The sequence below is a fragment of the Mya arenaria genome, chromosome 10 (assembly GCF_026914265.1).
Source record: "Mya arenaria isolate MELC-2E11 chromosome 10, ASM2691426v1".
NCBI classification, from domain to species: domain Eukaryota; kingdom Metazoa; phylum Mollusca; class Bivalvia; order Myida; family Myidae; genus Mya; species Mya arenaria.
Window position 1 is genome coordinate 39,015,615 of NC_069131.1, and position 22,554 is coordinate 39,038,168.

At 35.9% G+C, this 22,554-nt stretch overlaps 1 protein-coding gene across 2 annotated transcripts in view; it reads left to right on the plus strand.

The window, feature by feature from the left end:
- Positions 1-4,924: 4,924 nt before the first annotated feature.
- The window catches only part of LOC128205498 (cAMP-dependent protein kinase inhibitor alpha-like), a 38,734-nt gene continuing 21,104 nt past the window's right edge, over positions 4,925-22,554 (plus strand). The window contains exons 1-2 of one of the 2 annotated variants that reach the window (XM_052907194.1): positions 4,925-5,026; positions 20,477-20,619. In XM_052907194.1, coding sequence (XP_052763154.1) covers positions 20,611-20,619 — 9 coding nt within the window. In that variant the 5' untranslated portion in view covers positions 4,925-5,026; positions 20,477-20,610. Of the gene's footprint in view, positions 5,027-10,492; positions 10,820-20,476; positions 20,620-22,554 lie in introns of those variants that run through there. The other variant, XM_052907193.1, reaches the window with a different exon arrangement.

Here is a 22,554-nt window from a genome sequence, read left to right on the forward strand (position 1 = left end):
GAGGAAATGTGTGACCATTACAGGTTGGGATCCAAGCTTGGGGAACTACCCTGTAATGGTTGTCCCTATTGTCAAAGACTAGAAAAGACCTGGGGAACTTTTGTTGAAGAGGTTGATGAAGCTGTACCGTTATCTAAAGTACAAAAGATCAAATTGACCCCAACCAAATTGTGGGATCTGAAAGCTGAAGTTGTTAAACAAGAACAAATAAAAGATAACGATTTAAAAGTTCTGAGATTATGGTTGGTGGAAAAATCAGCACCAACAGAGGGTGCTATCTTCTTAATGAACTGCCAATCCAAGTACTTTTGGGTAAATCGGGACACATTTATTTTATCTGACGAAATCATATGGCGCGTTAACCCCAAAACTGGGGATAAACAGTTGGTTATCCCAGATACTTTAAAAACTGAAGTAATGCAGCTCAATCATGACATACCATTGGCAGGCCATCAAGGTGAAACTCGAACCCTAGAGAAAATTAAATTGAAATATTTCTGGTTTCACTTAAAAATAGATGTACTAGAGTATGTGAAAACTTGTCCAGAATGTAGTCAATGCAAAAAACCCAACACAAAAGCGAAGTGTGAATTAACAAGCTTTCACTCAGGAAGCCCAATGGAACGAGTACATGTTGATTTTTTGGGACCTCTTACAAAAACCAAAGAGGGAAACCAACATGTCTTAATGGTTGTAGACCAATTCACAAAATGGGTAGAATGCGTACCTGTCAAATCGCAATCAGCAGAAGACACAGCCAATGCGTTGGTAAATATTTTCAGTAGGTTGGGATTACCTTTGGAGATTTTCACTGATCGGGGAACAAACTTTGAAAGTCAATTGTTCATTGAGTTATGTAAATTACTCAAAATACACAAAACAAGAACAACTGCCTATAGGCCCTCGGGTAATGGACAGGTGGAACGTTATAACAGAACCTTGATGGATGCTGTGAGATGTTTTGTTTCCAATCAACAAAATGACTGGGATCAGTTCTTACCTCAGATTGCGGGAGCACTAAGGGCTTCCATCTGTAGAAGTACAGGATACACTCCCAATAAGATGATGTTTGGAAGAGAAGTGTTTATGCCAGCAGATCTGATATATCCATGCCCAGGTGAGGTATACAAATCTGCAGATGGATATGTTTCATCTTTGGCACTCAATTTACAGAATGCTCATAGCATAGCTAGGAAGGTACTGCAATCTTCCCAAATGACAATGAAAAAAGATTATGATCTCAGGTTAAGCAGCCAAGAATATCAGATTGGGGATGCAATTTATATTCTGAAAAAATCAATGAAAAAAGGCAGGTCGAAGAAACTTGAAAAACAATGGGAAGGCCCGGGTCTGGTCATAAAAAGAATTTCACCTTATCTATATAAGGTGAAGCTGCGGAAAATAGAAACGGTGGTAAATCATGATAGAATGAAATCCTGTAAAGTAACAGAATTGCCAGCTTGGATTCAGGAAGAAAGGGAAATTCTGAAGGACAATTTCCACCGGGGTACAAGGGAAAAAGAGAAGGATGAGAGGCAAGAACTGTATTGTATATGTAGAAAAACAGATGATGGTAGTTTCATGATACAATGCAATGAATGCAAGGAATGGTTTCATGGTAGATGTGTGAATGTGACAGAAATAGATGCCGCTAGCATCAAAGTGTATGAATGTCCGGCTTGTAAAAGGGGGGATTAAGGGCATCATAGGTGGTATAACTGTATTTATTTTTTCAGGATGACAGATTCCGAGTCTTTGGAAGGGAGTCCAAAGAGATCATGGAAGGGACCAGAAAAGATAATTCCAGTTAATTCCGATGATATTTTACGGGAAATGGAAACTCTTTGTTCACGGAAAGTCCAAATGCCATCTGCCAAATTATTGATCTTTCAATTAGGTTTGGTCAAGGACCAAGAAAAGATTAATAGGATTGTTACAGAACAATGCCAAATTGCACAGGGGCGTAGGAATTTTAAGTTCATCCGTGAGGCCAAAAGTTATGCAGATAATATTCTAACGACCGAATGTTTAAAATCATTGGAATCAATTTGGGGAAAGAGTAACCAACCTATTAAAAAGGGAAACTCCTGTTTATCAACAGACACTGGTAATGACGTTTTTTCTAGTAGGGATATTCGCTTTTTGGGAAATACTGTTAAAAGTGAACCGGTGGACTCTTTCAGTGTTGACTCTAATGTTACCCCAGATGAAGTTATCCCAAATCTTTTGGGTGATGAAGATGATATGGCAAATGACTCACTATTGAATTTAGAACCCAAAGACTTGGGTGGAAATCATACAACTGAATCAATTTCAAATGACTCGCGTTTGGATTTAGAACCCAAAGACCTGGGTGGAATGCATACAACTGAATCAAGTTTAGATTTGGAACCCAATCTGTTGGGCGGTGATGAAAGAGTGGAAACTGAAATTAATACATCTGTTCCCATTTTGGATCTGGAACCCCAATTTTTGGGTGAAGAGGAGATGGTGGAAACTGAAATTAAAGACTCTATTGACATCTCGTCTAGTCAAATTAATGAGACAATACTACCTGTGAAATTAGAATCCAATATATTGGATGAAGCTATGGAGGTTGACATGAATAACAATATAAACTCAAACTCAAATGTAATAGTAATCTCAGATGATGAAACCAGTCAAGATCCACAACTTCTAAGAGATAGGACATTAAGACAGAGAGGACCCAATACTTCAGTTCCAAACAAAGGGTCAAAGGTGCGTATCAATGACCAATCGTGTCCACTGTCTTGTGGGGCTTTCAGAAATCTTCGTCAACACGTCGAGTATCATCATCTTCCAAAACAATTTCATCAAAAGAACATGAACAATTCCCAAATGCATAATTTTAGGCTTGAAAGTTTGTTTTGGCTCGCGGAGAAAATTGTTAGCAAGCGTAGTATTGTCAAACTCTATCATTATTGTCAAAAAACAATTTGGATTTCCAAGAATGTTCCTATTACAGATGAAGTGAAGGAGTGGTTGGAATTATGGAAAGAACTTGAAAATTGGGATTGTCCCAAACATTTCCAGTTTAACCCAATTAATTCTTGGGCACTGGTTGGACATTGGAGGATCCTTTTAGAACTTATCCAAACTCTGTCAGTTGAAGATAGGCATCAATTTCGTAGAAACATGCCAGACACTCTGGAAGTTACTCTAACTGAAGGAAAAAGAACAGTGCATTCTACAAACACAGACGACGCTGCAGTCCAACTTTCTACTCGTTCGTCTACAGTACAACCAATTTCTATAAATACTTCAACGGCACCGGTTCAACAAGTCAGTTCAGTGCCAACAAATTCTGAAGCCAGGGACAACAATTTTTCTGTTCAACAAGAGATTCCAGTGCCAACCAAACCTAAAGCCATGGATAGTCATTTCCATTTAGACCGCTCACTGTTCAAACTAAATTTAAACAAGTTCAGCTCTACCCAAGATTTGATAAATGTGTCTGTGGGTTCAATTCCAAGAAATGAAGTGGAAGTGGTAGGTGGAATAGCCAATTTTTGCGATCCCAAACACTTTTTGGGAGATTATACACATCTTGGGCACGGTTTTTCAGCCTCGGTAGGAATACATCCACGGAACGTTTCATCCATTGACAGTTTACCGTCAATTCTTTGTAAGTTAGATCAACAATTAAAACTTGCCAATGTTGTGGCTTTGGGTGAAGTAGGATTGGATCATACGGAACCAGAGGAGAAGTGGGAGAACCAAGAGAAGGTGTTGGTAGAAGTTTTAAGTTTGGTCTCAATCCGGACTCCCGTGATTCTACATATAAGAGATCAAAGGGACAAAGAACCTGGAGAATTATACCGAAGATGTTTAAATCTCATCAAAACTAGTGGGAACACTGCCAGAAATCAACCTTTTCATTTACATTGCTTTACTGGCACAACTGAGACCATGAGAAGTTGGCTGTCGGAATTTCCCAATACTTATTTTGGGTTTACTGGAATGGTCTGGTTCTTTGACAATTATCAGCAAGCAGCACTGCAGAAAGTACCACAGAATCGGTTATTAATTGAAACGGATTCTCCATATCTGAAAATGTCAAAAGCTGCTAGTATGAACAATCCCAAATTCATTGGGGATGTAGCTGCTGAAATAGCCAAATGTCGGAACTCGACTGTAAAAGACATATGTAGCATGACGATGGAAAATACCAGACGTTTATACAAATTATAAACGACAAGGAGATTGGAAGACAGATAATAAGCCATAACTCAGATTCGTTAAATAACATTCAATTTCTTTGTACTATAACCCAATGGTTGGGTCAAACTTTTACATTTTATTGCATACAGCTCCATAAGTGTGTGGACAGTTATGCATGGTAACTAGTAACCAATTTTATGTGATAACCCAATGGCTGGGTACTTTTCAAGTGAGTAATACTCAGTTGACATTCATTTATATATATATGTAGATATTTGTAAATATCAAACATTTCAGTTAATGGGGTATCATCCAATGGTTGGGTGTTTTAAGTGATCTTTTTAATGAAAATTTGGGAAGTTTTCACAAATAATAATTTCCCAATTGGTTGGGTATATTTTAGCTTTGTCAAATTGACATAAGGCTTATTTACTATTTTCATATATCTAGACAGATAATGAAACATCTGAAAAAATAGAAGGGGGAGGTGTGTTGTGATCTGGGAACCAGTCACGTTATTTATTTATGATAACCAGTCTAGTAGAAGCTGATGTGGGGAACCAGCTAGCAGGAAACAGACAGACTTTGACTGACCACGACTGAGACCTGACGGACTTATTACTTCTTGACGATCATCTTATATCCATCATCATCCGATACATAGATTCGACGCTAGTGCTCATCTTTATCAGGTATGTTTGTATGGATATTAGTTATTATGTCGGGATCACAATAGTACGGACAACTACGGGTTTTACATAAACTCCTTTGCGTTGTTTCGTTGTTATTAGTCATTTGTTGTGCTTACCTTAAATTGCCAAGTGATTTTCGATTATCGTTAACGGTAGGTACTTATCGAATGCAAAAGCTATTTTTTATGATATTGATTGACTCCTTTAATCTGTGTCAGACACAGTTTCTTCGTTTAATGTGGGTCTGATTACCCGTCTACGAGTTTGACATAACCCTTAGTATTCGTACTCACTACACACCGTACAAGAAACAACTCAATAATTCTTTAAATGCTTACTTTAAACTGCAGTTGAAATCCCTGATTTTTATAAAAAACAAACAAACCCAACAACAACACGTGTGAATCATTCAATGAGGGTCTTGGTGTATTCACGTGATCGCCCTCTGTCTGATGATGATTGCTAATTGACTGCTCGATTGCTAATTGACTGCTCTTTTTAAACTGAACTCTCACATATTGACTTTTGACCACTTTTTAAATTTTTTTTGACTTGGGATGAACCAAGTTTTGCTTAAATGTTTGAAACCAGTGATTCATGATTGCTGACAAAAGATCAGTTCACAATTTTACATATTTACGTTAAAAATTGATGTTTTGTAGCTATTAGTAGCATGAACCACTGATTTTTTTAAATATTGGAATATTGTAATGAAATTATCACACTTTTTATCCAACTTAAGAGATATTCAGTACAGTTAACAATTTCAATTTCGAACAAAAAATGGATTTTTAATGATTATATTTTAAAATCAGCACCAACACTTGTAAATCAAATGCTTTATTTTTCAACCCGAAAACTTGTAAATTGGCCTTATACAGCTGTAGGATGTTGTTGACTTACTATTACAGATTGAGAATATTGGTGAACAGTCAACTTGGAAATGAAATTTACATGTGTCATATTGTGATTGCAGCTTGCATGGACTGCACACCTTAATTTTTGATCATAAATGTTTCTATACTTTTGATAAGAATGAAATAACATAAAAAATGGTACTGGCATCTTATATTTTTTTGTATTTTCTGCTTATAACTTGAATATTAATTGATATAATGCATCTGACTTCCCGTCATTATGAAATCTAAGCCTCTATATTATCATAACTTTAGTCTTGGCTTACCAAACACTTCCTTTTAAATAAATTGAATGTTAATACTAGAATGATATTAATGAATAACACTTGTTTAACGTTTAAGCATTAATAACTATATTTTATTTTATTTAAATGTCATACATATTTTTTTTTAGTTTTCAGATAAAGCTGTTTATTATTTGACTTACTATTAATGACAAAAATTTAATCGGTATCAAATTCAATCAAAAGAAAAGTACACAATGTAGATTCATTGAAACACTTTAAAGCAGACTTAAACCTTTTGTCCCAAATTAGTTAATGTCCGAAATGTATACAAAACATTCTTGAACTTGAGGTTTGATTGTTTTTGAGCATTTCTACAATAAAGAAACCAATATAAGTATTTTTCACAATTATATGCAACATATTTCACTAAAATACATAATTATACACAAAAAATAGCTAATGAGCCCAAAGCCTGTAGTTTCTTCTTTCCTCAAGTTAAACTAGACAGGTTTACATAATAGTCAACTCTAATGAATTGACACCCCATTAATGTGATTTTTTTTTGCATTTCTTGAAAGAATGGGTATAAAACATTACTTCTATATATTTTTTGCATTTGTGCCGAATCTTTAACCTGTTTCATACTAAATCTATTTAAATCTAAATTTTCTTTTTTTTCCAGTTTACTTGCATTTTTATTGTTGAGAATACTGTGCACCACAAGATCACCATTCCCTTAAAAGTTAAAAAAACAAGAGCATATTTAGTAATAATTCATTTTTACCCATGATCAATTGCCTTAAAAAAGTATGTTTTGATAAAGGTACGGTGCACATGATCCTTGAGCTAATCAAATATCTGCCTATAGAAGTGACAGTTTTATGATTCTGCACTACGATTGTGTCATTGAGTTTTAATATTTATGTTATGATTTTGCAAGCCCGCATTTATCTGCGCCTCTCATTGTCAAAATAATCATGTCTTCTGACATCCATCATTATAAACTTTACTGCATTTGAGATTTATTTAGGGTGTATGTGGTTTAAAAGCTATCATGTTTATAAATATTCCACTTGCAAAATGTATACAAGAGTCATCTTTCTTGTTTTAGGAACATGAACAAAACTAATCTGGATCTCTTATTCGCACAATTTGACCATTTAACAGGAGAAATATTATGAGCATGGACTACATAAATAATCATATAATGCATTGAAAAAACATCTCTTGGCCTCATTTGTCTCTCATTAATCATAGATAATTAAAATGAATTAATATTTACAGACATTTCAAAAGTTAAGAAAAAGTGTCAGTCAATCGAACCGACAGCCTCCAATATTTTGTTGGTACTAAGAAAACTTGCAGTTCCAACATGGATGTGAAAACTGTCAGTCAGACAGACAAATTAAGTGGGGCAAGTCCAAATTTACTGGTCAGGACTGTCATACTGAGGGTTTTGTGATGTCTGTATTTATGTGTATTTAGTGTTCATGTACATGTATATGTATGTGTTCAAATTCAACTATTATTTTCCCTGTGCATACAGTGAAGATTACTTGTTTCCGCAGGCATTACAAATTGGTGGAAAATGGGATATTAAGTTTCATTTTACATGTAACTCAACACAGGATTGGCCATCCTCTTTCATAAGTGGTCCATTGAGATCATCTGGTTGCCATGGCAATGCAAAAAAGAAACTGAATACCTGATGTTAAAATCACTCGAATGTTTCTTTGGTGAGGCTGTAAGACCAAAAAAATTAAAATGGTTTGGTTTGGGTTACATCCTTTTCAAAAAAGTTTATTTTTTTGATTAGACTTAATGTAAGAATGTTATTGTCCAGGTGACATTGGAGAATGGCGTTAAAGTCATCTTAAGTATAAAGTTTAAAAGGTTTTTTAAACTACAAATCAAAACACGTACACACTAGAAAAATACAAAAAAATGAATATTTTTTTTATTTTTTTTTCCAAAGGTGTATAAAAACAGTAGGGTCTGCGCCTAATTCGTAGGTAGGGTCGGGTAACCCAAACCAATTTTTTTCGAAGCCTAATCAAATTGTGGTAATTCAATGGTGGAATGGCCTTCCTGAATATGAAGTAGAGGCATCCACTCTAACTTCTTTTAAAAGGCTCTAAATAAACGTTGGGTGGGCCCCTATAATTTCAAGGCGAGGTGCTATATTATTAAGTTTAAGAAATGTGTAAGTACAGTAGGTTTAGGGCTAATAAAATCACTTCTGGTTTGGGTAACCAAGCCCTACTTACGACCTACCATTTATAAAGTCAGTTGGTAATTCTTTTTATTTTTCAAGTGTGTGTTTTAATATGTAGTTTTAAACATTTAAAGTGGTTTTAAAACTTTATACAGAAGATTACTTAAACCCTATTTTCAAAATAAATGATGACAATATCATTCTTACATAAAGCTAAATAAAAAACAAAAAAAGACTTAGCCTACCCGGCCTGTTTTTAAAAAGGACCTAACTGTCCCCGAATTTATTTTTTTTTTGCCTTAGTGTTTTAAATAGAAAGACAGTGAAAGGACACTCAGGATATCCGTCAAGTGAAGTGTAAATATGCTGGATTTCAAAAAGGCCAGTGTACATAGCCCATTATAAAGTATATAATTCAGAGATGCCAATTTTCCTCTTTTTTGGCCACAAAACCTTTAAATCAAAACTGTTGCCTCTCATGTAATCTATACCAAAAAAATACTATTTGTATATTTTGTATATATAATATAATAGGGATTCTCTTATATTGTACTGGTTTTCTCTCTTTTTTGAAGTTTGTGATCAAGAAAAGAACCAAAATTGATCATTTGCTTATGCGACGAGGTTACAGTGATTCAGATCCTTATAATAACTACATGTACATGTTACACTGTACTTGAACGAACAATTTGGGAACCCAGGTCTGCCACTATTCCCAATGCTAAAACTTCATTGTACTTTTTATAAAATTCCCAATTTCTATTTTGAAAAAAATAAATGTTTTTCACAAGTTTTATTTCAGTAAAAATTTGGATCTTTTAATGATGCCATTTCCCCAACAGAAAGGCCGCACACCCTTACCCAATATTGATTAAAAAACACTCAGTAAAATAATTTGGTGTATTTTATTTATTCTTTTTCACAATATTCACAAACTAAGACATTAATAAAAAAATCCAATACTGACACCCTAAATCTGCTCGTGCTTTGGGAAAAAATGTCCCACATATTGGATTGTCTCGAGAAATGCTTTGATTAATATTTTTTTGCCAGTGACAGTTGGATTCATGGATTTCTCAGGATCTGATGGCACCAGGGACCAAAAAACTGTTTTAATTGATTAAAGGAAGTTAACTGGTTGCTTTTGGTTGTTAATTTATTTGTTGTTAGTTATCAAACTTTGGTTTGCTTCAAATTTGGAATCAGTAGAGCCCTCAAAACGACTTAAAAAGCCAGTTTGTTTCTGTGACAAAGTGCTTCACCCCCTTTCACCCCTATTTAGGGCCTAAAGTGCCGCCCAAAGCGACATTGCTGAAATGGTTTTATTTGTTCTGAGTGAGCTGCTGCATGGTCAATCACTTCCCTGATATTGTAATTACCGATGTACATGTACATTATAGCATGACAGTACGATGTTATTGTGGTATTAAATATGCCATAAGTACAAAAGCAAGGAAATAATTAACATCCAATGCACGAATTCACAAAGCTATATTTCAATACCTAGATACAAATTTAAACCAGGAACAAACAGCCACAATTTTAAAGCTGCCCTCTCACAGATTAAATGTTTTGACAACTTCTGTTTTTTTGTCTTGGAATGAGCCAATTTTTGCCAAAATCTATGGAAACCAGTTCTAATATACCGTAAGACAGTCAATAAAAAGTAAAATCACAGATTTTTATATTTAAGTTAAAAAATTAATGTTTTATGCATTTGTTTTTAACCGGTTTAAGACATAAAACATTATTTTCTATCAGAAATATGCAAATATGCTATCTGATCTTTTGTCAGCAAACTTTTATCATTGTTTTGCAGATATTTATGCAAAAAAAGAAGTAAGAATGGTATATCTGTGAGAGAACAGCTTTAAGTTGCATGTAATCAGAAAACTATTATTTCCTAGATACCTATTTAAACTGGGAAAATAATGTGAGCCACAAGTTTAAAAACCTACATGCACGGAATCACAAAGCTATTATTTCATATATAAGAATTTAAACCAGGAAACAACAGCCACAACTTTAAAAGCCAAGTTGCACGGAATCACAAAGCTATTATTTCCTAGATACCTATTAAAACCAGGAAAAAACAGCCACAACTTTAAAAACCTACGTGCTCTAATGACCCACAGGGAGCACCAGTCAGTGGAAAAATCAATGACATTATATGTTGGGTATTATCAGTGGAATGTTTGAGAGGAAAAACCTTTACGTCATCTCTCGAGTGCTTATTAGGGAGTATTTAACAGGCTTGTCCAATTGTTGGATAGTTGAATCTTAGCGAATTTCCTCTTCATAATCTGCTGTGGTTCATAATTACGTCAGTTCCATGGAATGTTTATAATGTGAAATTCCTGCACTGTGTGTTTTGTATGCAGGGCAGTCGGCAATATTCTCTCAGAAATGCATTGTAGTATCAGTTGGATGTTATCATAAATTGAGTGCTGGAGTGAAACTGACTTCTTGTCAATAGCTTAATCGTTTATCGAGGATAGAAAAAACATAATCAGATAAAGGAATATGTGATGTTTCTCCCAGTAAGAGTAAATGGAATTAAGTGGATATTACGTGTGAAGAGTTAAGGTGATCTTCTTTTGCTTACATTTACAATTTACAAAAGTAATATTGGGTGGTTGATATTATAGGCATAAGGCCGATTGCTGAGAACTTTATGTTAAAGTTAACAACTTGATTAACAACAGTGTTGTGAACTGTTTGCAGAAAAATATTTCATGATGTGCTTTTATGTTTATATATAAACAGCCATTGAAATTAGACTTTTGAATGAACAAGCCTGAATTCATATATTATTGCTTGGCATAATTTTTTTTAACAAGCCCTGCTATATAAAATTCAGAATTTGAGCAAGCCCAGAAAGCATTTTACCAGGGCAGGGCTTATGGGCTTATGCTAATTTCAACCACTGTATAAATAGTATAGCTGAATCAGTTGTTTCAAATCTTGTTAGAAATACTGCAGATCACAACTGTATTAATCAATCTCCAAAGCAGTAATGATTTTGAAGTTAACAATGATGATGTTAACAATGTTGTTAACTGTGACAAATTTCTCAACATTCCGCCTTATGTTAACAACATTGTTGTTAATTTTCAAATCTATATACCCTATAAAAGTTCAATAAATACTCTTGTGATCTGTTGTATTTCTAAGAAGATTTTAGATAATTTTTTCAGCTGTACTTGTATTATTCAAATACATAAGCAAATCATAAAAAAATTCATGTTTAAAAGTGAACAATGAAGTCGTTGATCATGTCGTTAACATTTAAAAAAATCTGAACAAGCAACCTAATTAGCCTGCCATCTAATCAACAGGCATACAACAAAACATCGTAAGATCGAGAACTTTGGTGCAATATTTTGTTTGTGATACAAATCAAATTGCAAAATCAATTTAGTTCATAATTCTCTTTTGATATGTGAGTTGATTAAATGCTAAATGCACCCCCCCCCCCCCACAAAATTTGAAATGTGTTTTTTTCTGTTAAGTCTTATGATTGTTTCATGCGAAGAAACAGGATGTATTTTATGATATTATCTTGAACTTGTATAGTTGTATTTTTATCACAAGACTACAGGGCTAGCCATGTCACAAAGTTGTTCCTTTCTTCTGTGCATTCAAGATCATAGAGATATATTGAACCAAAATATTTTCAATCTAATTGAGCTGGTTGGTAAAGCCTCTGTTTCTAGGGATGAAGGTCATTGGCTCAATTGCCAACCTCTTCATATGGAAGACAACTATGAAGATGGTACCAACTCAGCAGATTAAAAAATCTAGAGGGTTCCTTGAAATAAACAGCTGAGATATTATTTAACCAGTAATAAACAGCTGGGATATTATTTAGCCCGTAATAAACAGCTGGGATATTATTTAACCCGTAATAAACAGCTGGGATATTATTTAACCCATAATAAACAGCTGGGATATTATTTAACCAGTAATTAACAGCTGGGATATTATTTAACCAGTAATAAACAGCTGGGATATTATTTAACCCGTAATAAACAGCTGGGAAATTGTTTTACCAGTAATAAACAGCTGGGATATTATTTAACCCGTAATAAACAGCTGGGAAATTGTTGTACCTGTAATAAACAGCTGGGATATTATTTAATCCATAATTAACAGCTGGGATATTATTTTACTCGTAATAAACAGCTGGGATATTATTTAATCTGTAATTAAAAGCTGGGATATTATTTTACCCGTAATAAACAGCTGCAGACAATGCGAATGTCCGTCGGACAGTCGGACATGTCCGGTATATTTCCATTTTGACCGACGAAACTTTTGTTTTGGTCGGTCACAATGTCCGGTGAAAAATTAAAGTCAGCACCGTTTAATTTTCAGAAAATTTACTTTCAGTTTCTAAATAAATGTTCAGAGTTATTTTTAACTATTATATCATGATTATTCAGCATGTTAATCCGTGTACAGTATCACTATTTGTAAACCCTGTTTCGACATATTTCCGTAAAAGCCGATAAAACGCGTAAGGTTCCGATTTCAGCTCGTACTTTAATACTTTTATTTTACGGAAATGTTCGGAAATTACAAAATTCCGTATGTATTTATTTTCGGCGAAGTGGTTCCCGGCAATCGTGTTAACTTAAATATGATGATTAATATACCGAGCTGACTTTCTTTCTGCTCTGTTTAACGTTGCCAATAACAAGAACTCTACTTTCGTTTTTGCATAAATGTTGTGCCTGAGTTTGACTTGTAGTACAATTCGTTACATTTTATAACCATACTGTATCTTTAATTTAAAGATGAATTAAAGAATAAGATCTAGTTGTTCCATGGGTAGACGAACCAGATATGAGTTCTTTTTGGGAGGCAAGGGAAGAAAAAAATTATGACATTTATAAGATCCGAATATTGATTTTTTTTACATGATGTTTGGCTTTTTTTGTAATTTATTATAGTACTGTAGGACACATCTAACCAAAAAGATCTAGACCTGTTATAATGGGGAATTACAAAACTTATTTGAAAAAGAGGCTTAAAATCAAGGTTTAGGCTGATGTAACTGAATACTGTTTGTAACATTGCGACATGGAACCGGGTTGTCCGGTTAGCGCAGTGGTTAGCGCACTCGCTTCTCACCTAGGCAACCCGGGTTCGATTCCCGGCCTGGTCGCATGTGAGTTTGGTTTGTGGTCACCAAGCCGCACAAGTGGGTTTCCTCCGGGTTCTCCGGTTTCCCCCACAACACAAGACCACACTCTCGCGTAAAATCGTGCCAACGAGAGTGATAAATATAATGTTGTAATAACTTGTTTCAATCGTCGTAAAATAAATATGTTTAAACTAACATTGCGACAGGTAAAAACTTGGTGCGACAGGTAAACTTTCAGTGACTTTCAGCTGGGATATTATTTAACCCCGGCTCTCTGTATCAAAAACTATCTTTTTCAATCTGAGATCTCTACAGTTACAACTTGATGGAAATAAGTATATTGTACTTTAGGGCTCTCTGACAGCGTATCAACACTATCTTTTCCAATCTGCTATCTATTCAGTAACAACTTGTTGGAAATAAGAATATTGTCCTTTTGTAGGCTGTCCTAGATTGCAATATCTGAATTATTAATAAATACATTCTTAATAAACCATTCTTGTTATTGTATCTTGTATAACAAGCAGAATTGCAGAACTGTATCAATCCAGGCTTTCCCAATTCTGTGGCATTTTCTTATTGCCAGCAATTAATTAACATGATGACATGATGACATTTAAATACCAAGATCATGATTTTTTAAGATTGTAAACATTTTATAAAGGTCATCTGAGTACAATGTCTGTTAAAAGTTAACTTTTTGACAAAAAATCTTCAGAAATGTTTGCTAATAATCTGGCTCTACAAATTGCTGGATTTAACAAACATGGATACCATTTCATCATTACTTAAGGAGAAGTTTCATACATTTGGAGAGGATTTCAAAAGACCCCTGGTTATGCACCAGTCAACTATAACCACGGCCCCCCCAGGTCTGGGGATAAACCCGGGATAGCCTGGGAAATGGGCTGTTTTTACCTTTCAGGTGGCCCCGCAGTGCCAGGTGAACGCGATGGTTTTGTCTTCGTGCAAAATATAGCGGGGAATGGGCTTAAACTAAGGTCTCTTGGGTGCGGGCCATTTGGCAGGGATTTGATCATCAGTTCATGTCCGCAGAGCGGGGATTTTAGCAGGGGTTGGCTGGACCGAAAGTCAAAGTCCCTGCTATTCCCCGGACCTGGGGGGGGGGGGGGGCATGGTTTAATTGACTGGTGCATTATGTAATTGGGACGTTCTGAGCAATCTGTATATAAACATGGCTATAAACCATTTTCTTCATAGACACACCTTTTTACTCCTCTATCCATAGGGTGTTTGATTCGTAAAGCCTTTTTATTACTCCTCTATCCAAAGCCCCTTAGAAACGCCTTTTGACTCCTATCCATAGCCTCTATAGTAAGATAAGCTTTTTAACTCTAAAGTTGTATAATAAAGGGATTAGCTAAGGGCTGCTGATGTGGCCCCTTCTCGGTGAAGAAAAGGGTTTAGCGTGCCACAATGTTTCAAGTTGTTCCGCATCCACTGAGTCCAGTGAATCTTAGAAATCCTGGGGCCATGTTTACATACATTCAAGTCTCACAGAGCTCCGACTGTCGACTCAAAAATGTAAATCTTCTTAGAGCATTCACGGAAAAAATTGTTGAATCAGTTGCTAATGGGAAATTATTACTACCTGTATCTCTTACATAAAGTTTGTCAAAGGATTCGAATAAAGATGACTTTTTGTAACTTTATAAATTTGTGAGTCTGAGAATAAGCTCGCCCTTAAGAATGTTTGTGTAATGTGCGATGTCAAACAAACACCAACAGATCCCTTCAGAGAAAAGCATGCTCGACCGTGACGGAGTCCGCTGGTCTTTCAAAATATACAGTAAATTCTCTTTCACATAGAACCCAGACTTAGCTAATTTGCATATTACCAACCAAGTAAACATACATACTATTAACGTATTTCCGTCTATAATGGAATGTAATACTTTGAACACACATCCGCCACCTACAACGGACCGTTACATTTCTAATTGTGGGCCCAGATTTTCAAGCACTATCCTGAATTTCTATAGTATTTAATATTAAGCACTAAAAATAATGCAAGCTCGGTTGTATATAAATCATAGGTATACTGAAATTTCTTCCAACCTAAAACATTATTATTACCAAGGTTACAGACATTTGGCTAATGCAAATCTCTGAATCACTGCTATACTCATTTTTTTTCGGGGGACCCATTATTTATGACAATGGGCATCTAAGTAGGACGCCTTGTTGTCAACTAATATGGGTACAAAAAAACAAGGCTTTGGGCCCACAGGTTTTTACTTTTAGTGAGGACCCATGGCTATGAAATATGTGAGTACATGAAGGGAAGCATTTAAGCAGATTTCCAAAAGAATCACAGTGGACTGCCATAATTATCTAACAGCTATGGGCTTTTGAATGTGTGATGCAGGCTAATTACACTGATTGAAGTTGCAATAGATTACATTAAGCTGCCACTTCAACATTTGCTGTGGAAATCCCTGAAGCACCTGGTAGTTGATTGCAACAGAACTAGATGATTTCCAGAAATTGTTACCAAAAAAGTTTGCATTCATGTAAAGCTGAGGTCAATTCACTGTAAAAATGTTTAAAAAGCAGAATGATGTCAGTTGAAGTTGTTTTTTTTTAATTAAATTTTGTTCTTTGTTACCTTTTCAACATTCAGTGGCAAGCTTCCTTGCATTGACTGTCTTGTTCACCCATAATTCAGCACTGTCGTATACCCTGATACCCTACTGCGCTTTGCTAAGTTGTGTACCCTGGGCGATTTGACGATGCAAATCTCGTAATTACGAATAATTAATGAGGCAGTTTTAAAGGTTCCACTAGGAAACCTCTCCAAAAATCTGGCTCAGTCATATGAACGGACATTCATACTTTAAATGTTTTCCTGTAGAAAATCTCGCTTTGAACTAAGTCCACCAGTCCTGATCACTACAAATTTTAAACAAGACCAATCGCCTGCGAAGGCAACTTGCAGCACAGTTATTGGAGAGTATTTCATTTTAACAGTATGCGATTTTATTGGAGGATTAGTTGTTTGAGCCCTGCCTCATACATATTTATATGAACAAGATTTTGTCAGTCAATTTTCCAGATGGTGTGTTTGAAGTATAATGGTAGAAAGTAACATGGTTGCCCGCGATGATAATTAAGTAGCTTTTAATTGGAGTGACAAGACTAAATAATACAAAAATAAAAATGTTGATACATTGATTGCATGGTTAATAGATTGTTTTTACATATTATATGCTACAGATGTAACAGACAATGTTCAGTACACATCAAAATTTATTTTCATGACCCGGTAGCTTTGATCTTGTACAAATCTTAAATAAAGTGATATGCATGCATACTTGAAGCTTATCTCAATGTTTCAAAGGAATTTTCGTAGTGAATTGGCATCAGTTCTCCTTTTTGTAGAGGACTGTTTGCACTCAGTTCCAGAGCTTGTACATTTTTTATTACCGTACACTTTCATTAGTCCATAAAGGGGAAAAGGAGAAAATCGGCCTGATGGTTGTGAATGTTTCCAAATGAAAGCATTAATATCGCTAGCAATTGATTAACTCAGAGAACGCATGAAGATTTGTTGACCAAACTAATAAAATGTAAATGATGTGTGTAAAACGTGGATAGGGAATTGTTCACAGTAAATTGGTTTTGTGACGTCACAAGACTGGTTTTGTTGTAGTAAAACAGATAATCTGTCTGACCCACCAGCTTTAAATTTGAGTTGGATTGGTAAATGTTTTTGCCTAGTTTGCTATGGTCAAATAATGCACCAGTCAATTGTAACCACGGCCCCCCCAGGTCCGGGGAATAGCGGGACTTTGATTTTCGGTCCAGCCAAGCCCGGGTAAAACCCCCGTCCTGCGGGGATGAACTTATGGTAACATCCCCGCCAAATGCCCCCGCTCCCCCAGCGACCCTAGGTAAGGCCCATTCCCCGCTATATTTAAACTGAAGAAAACCACCACATTCACCCGGCACTGCGGGGCCACCTGAAAGGTAAAAAACACGGCCCATTTCCCGGGCTATCCCCAGTATACCCCCGGACCTGGGGGGCCGTGGTTACAATTGACTGGTGCATAACAAAAAGCGTCAAAGCGCAGTTTTCAAGCTGGTAAAATCTTTCTCAATGTCTGAATTATTTATGGACATTTCTATCTTTTCTGTCTAATTGTTGTGGTATTGTGATCTGTGGTATTGTGTGGTTGGTGTTGCCTAAGACTTTAGAATTTCTGAAACAAAAAATATTTATTTGAAACTCCATACACATCTATAATGTTACAAAATTAGAACCAATTGCTGATGTAAAAGTAAAAAAATCAATTATTATTTCTGCGCAAATTTCGTGCAGCTGTTACCATTTCTATAGTAATTGCGTAAAAATATGTATATATGGTTAGTAAAAAGGTGTATCTAGGCGGCTGTGGTTCGAGGAATAAAAAAGGCATATCTATGAGGTTATGGATAGAGAAGTCAAAAAGGCGTATCTATAAAGATATCAATCAACGCGACTCCATTGATTAGCTCTTGCTTTAGTGTATACAATTCTGAAACTCTTTAATTGCCGCAACCTGCCTAATACATGCACTTGGCATGTCATACAGATTACCTACGGTAAACATTTACACATGACAGGACCAAACATTTTAACGTCATGTCACATGCAGGGGTAAAGCACGTCACAGCAATTAAACAGTGTCAGAGTTCCAGCTCAGCCTTTGAAAGCATGTCTGCACCAACACTCCAAATAGGCCTCAGGGGGGAATACTGTTATTACTGTTACCATATTTGCCTTAAAAATTGCCATTGTTTTTTATGGTCCCATGTGCCTCTGTCACATGTCCAGACTCAGCAACCTCATTCCAAAAATTGAATTATTCGCCTACAGGATGACAGTATGCTGTCAATATTCCAGCTATGTATTGTCTGTAGTGTCTTAATTGTCTGAAACTGTGCTGTATTGTTATATTGGGAATTGATTGGTAGTTATCGTTGGTATGTTTATTTATCAACACTGTTTTTAAACATTCACATGGTGTCATATTGATTTTAATGCTCATTCATAAAGGATGGAATACTTATAAGAAAAGACTGCCTATCAGAATATAGTTTACTTAGGGTATTTGTTTTATTAACAAAACTTCATGGAGTTACAGATAGCATTTTACTTCAAGGGTATTGTTAGCCCTTATGTAGTTTTGCGAAGTGTAATGTTTACTGTGGTTTCAATCAATAGAGTGTAGGGATTTTAATAGCCAGGTTTTTAAAAATGACAGAATTCTGCAGTTGTGTGACAGGGCAACTGTCGGTAATGGAGAAATGGACACATTGACCTAGCAATGTTTGTTTATTTTTGAACATGCTTTCAGGAAAATGTGTGATATAATGACCTCGAGGTAATCATAAGGTTTTGTGCATGATTTATGTATTTGAGACTGGCAATGGTGCTTGGGTCCTCAACTTATTTCGGTTACGATTCATCGTCAGTATATTTTATATGAAAATAGAAGGAATAATGGTTGGGACTTAGCCTCGACCTCGATCGATCACCAGTTCTCAAACAACCGCCTGTTTGAACCATCACAGTTTTACTCGTTTAAACAAAACGAAAAATACATATGACCTTTTTAGCATTTAAATCCATGAAGGCAAAAGGGTAGGCATGGTAGATGCCATGAAGGCAGAAGGGTAGGCATGTTAGATGCCATGAAGGCAGAAGGGTAGGCATGTTAGATGCCATGAAGGCAGAAGGGTAGGCATGTTAGATGCCATGAAGGCAGAAGGGTAGGCATGTTAGATGCCATGAAGGCAGAAGGGTAGGCATGGTAGATGCCATGAAGGCAGAAGGGTAGGCATGGTAGATGCCATGAAGGCAGAAGGGTAGGCATGGTAGATGCCATGAAGGCAAAAGGGTAGGCATGTTAGATGCCATGAAGGCAGAAGGGTAGGCATGTTAGATGCCATGAAGGCAGAAGGGTAGGCATGTTAGATGCCATGAAGGCAGAAGGGTAGGCATGTTAGATGCCATGAAGGCAGAAGGGTAGGCATGTTAGATGCCATGAAGGAAAAAGGGTAGGCATGTTAGATGCCATGAAGGAAAACGGGTAGGCATGTTAGATGCCATGAAGGCAAAAGGGTAGGCATGTTAGATGCCATGAAGGCAGAAAGGTAGGCATGGTAGATGCCATGAAGGCAGAAGGGTAGGCATGGTAGATGCCATGAAGGCAGAAGGGTAGGCATGGAAGATGCCATGAAGGCAGAAGGGTAGGCATGGTAGATGCCATGAAGGCAGAAGGGTAGGCATGTTAGATGCCATGAAGGCAGAAGGGTAGGCATGTTAGATGCCATGAAGGCAGAAGGGTAGGCATGTTAGATGCCATGAAGGCAGAAGGGTAGGCATGGTAGATGCCATGAAGGCAGAAGGGTAGGCATGTTAGATGCCATGAAGGCAGAAGGGTAGGCATGTTAGATGCCATGAAGGCAGAAGGGTAGGCATGTTAGATGCCATGAAGGCAGAAGGGTAGGCATGTTAGATGCCATGAAGGAAAACGGGTAGGCATGTTAGATGCCATGAAGGCAAAAGGGTAGGCATGTTAGATGCCATGAAGGCAGAAGGGTAGGCATGGTAGATGCCATGAAGGCAGAAGGGTAGGCATGGTAGATGCCATGAAGGCAGAAGGGTAGGCATGGTAGATGCCATGAAGGCAGAAGGGTAGGCATGTTAGATGCCATGAAGGCAGAAGGGTAGGCATGTTAGATGCCATGAAGGCAGAAGGGTAGGCATGTTAGATGCCATGAAGGCAGAAGGGTAGGCATGTTAGATGCCATGAAGGCAGAAGGGTAGGCATGTTAGATGCCATGAAGGCAGAAATGGTAGGCATGTTAGATGCCATGAAGGCAGAAATGGTAGACATGTTAGATGCCATGAAGGCAAAAGGGTAGGCATGTTAGATGCCATGAAGGCAGAAGGGTGCTATGAATAAGGGACAGGCCTGAGGGTGTGACACTTTAGCTTAAATCCCAGAATAATGTGGCTATCTACCTATAATATATTTTTTCTTCACTGTATGGTTGTAAAGATTATTAAATTGATCTATTTTCAGGGGATTAGCCGATTGTTAGGGTAGCGTTTTGTGACAGACCTGGCTGTGTTTCTACCGGTCCAAGATGTAGAGGACTTTGTATATTTTTGCAGGAAAACCACCAACAGTTTATACCAGGGGCACATGGTCAACGCATGGAACAGGTAATGTAATTTTTTATGTAAAGTTTACATGAGTTATTTTTGTGAAACTGCCATTTTTTCAGCATAAAAGAAGTGGTAAGTTTACCGTAAGTACTTTTGTTGAAGTAATGCATAAAAATTAATTTAAATATGTCTTTTATGAAAATGTTTAGACATAGTTTAGTATTTTGAACAAGCGATTTGGAGATGACATGTTCAATTTTATGCCCTGTATTTCTATTTTCGTTGTATGTGAAGTGAGTTGATTAATTAATCGCACACACATTTCAATAATATTTTAAGTTCATGTGATACAAATTATACAAACTTATTCCTGTTTTTGCTGTCTCTTCTCTGAAATCAATTTGTTTAATTTGTTAAACATGAACTTTAAAGCTGCATTCTCACAGATATACCACTTTTACAACTTTTTTATTTTTTGTCTTGGAAAGAGAAAATTTTTGCGTAAACATCTGAAAACCAATGATTAAAGATAGCTGACAAAAGATCAGATCGCTGATTTGCATATTTGGTTCGAAAATTAATGTTTTATGGCTTAAACCGTTACTAACGAATAACGGTTTAAGAAAAATGCATAAAACATTGAAATTTGAGCTCATATATATAAATCTGTGATCAAATTTTTTGTCAGCCGTCTAATATAAATGGTTTCCATGATTTTTTGCAAAAATTGGCTCGTTCCAAGACAAAAAATAAAAAAAGTTGCCAAAACGTTCAATCTGTGAGAGTGCAGCTTTAATCCATACTATATGTGCAAATAATGATGAAGTATGTATTAGGTTGTGCTTACTAATAGACACACTTCTCTATCAAATATTAACAATTTTTGTCTGAAATGTGTGAGTCGTCAACACCTATTTGCCAACACAAAATTGAGGATTGTTAGCAGTTTCAGACATATGTTGTTATTACATTCTATAACAGGGCGTCTATGGCATTTAATAACAGTTACTTTCCCCCATTTATAGAACCTCGATGAAGTGTTAATTGTAGCAGCGCCTGTAAACTTTGTATAACCTGTAATACAGCAGCCTCACCATTCTATTTTGAAAATAACTAAAAATATCATCATTGAAGAGCATTTTTACCCAATAATTGGATATATCTAATTTTGGAAATTTATGACATAAATACTTCAAGCTCAATTTAATATTAATGAAAGATTGACTTACATTTGGAATCAAACGAAACTACCCTAGCTTAAGTTAAACCATGAGCACAAACAATGAATCAGGATTTTTTTATTGATTTTTTAAACAATTTGGAATAAAAATGTCTAAAATTTTGGCTGCTAGAAAAGATGAAAAACATGCTCTGCATAACAATATCTTTAAGGTACTTTTGTATCTTCAATAAGGTACTTTTCTATCTTCAATACGGTACTTTTCTATCTTTACGGTACTTTTTGCTGTTCTGTTTTGAAAGGACATGGTTGATCAATTGCCATTATAGCATCATTTAAATGCAAACAGTTTTAGGAGCATGGCGGTGCCGAAAAAAGCGTGTTGGTATTAAAGGGAGATAATTGGGCTGAGAAGAACTAATCAAATTTTGGAAATTGTGTTTGAAGTTAAAGTACCCGGTAATATTAGGTTTCAAATTGTGAGATATGAAAGTTTGAATGTTTAAATTATAATTAAATTACAAGATTAATATTATTATTATTAGTTATAATTAGGGATGCAAACGAATGGCAAAAGTGATATTCGAATATTCGGTTATTCTTTCGATCGAATATTCGAATATTCGAACACCAAAATGAACCTTTAAGAATTGTAGTAAACTATTATTATTCACTAACGTAATAGCGGGGGCCCTGTTACCCTTCCTGGTCGTATTCGGAACACGCGACGAAGCCTTATAGTTCCACAAATTAGCCTCTGAATTTCCCCATTTTCAAAATATATTCCAAGAAAAAGCGATATATCTTTAACA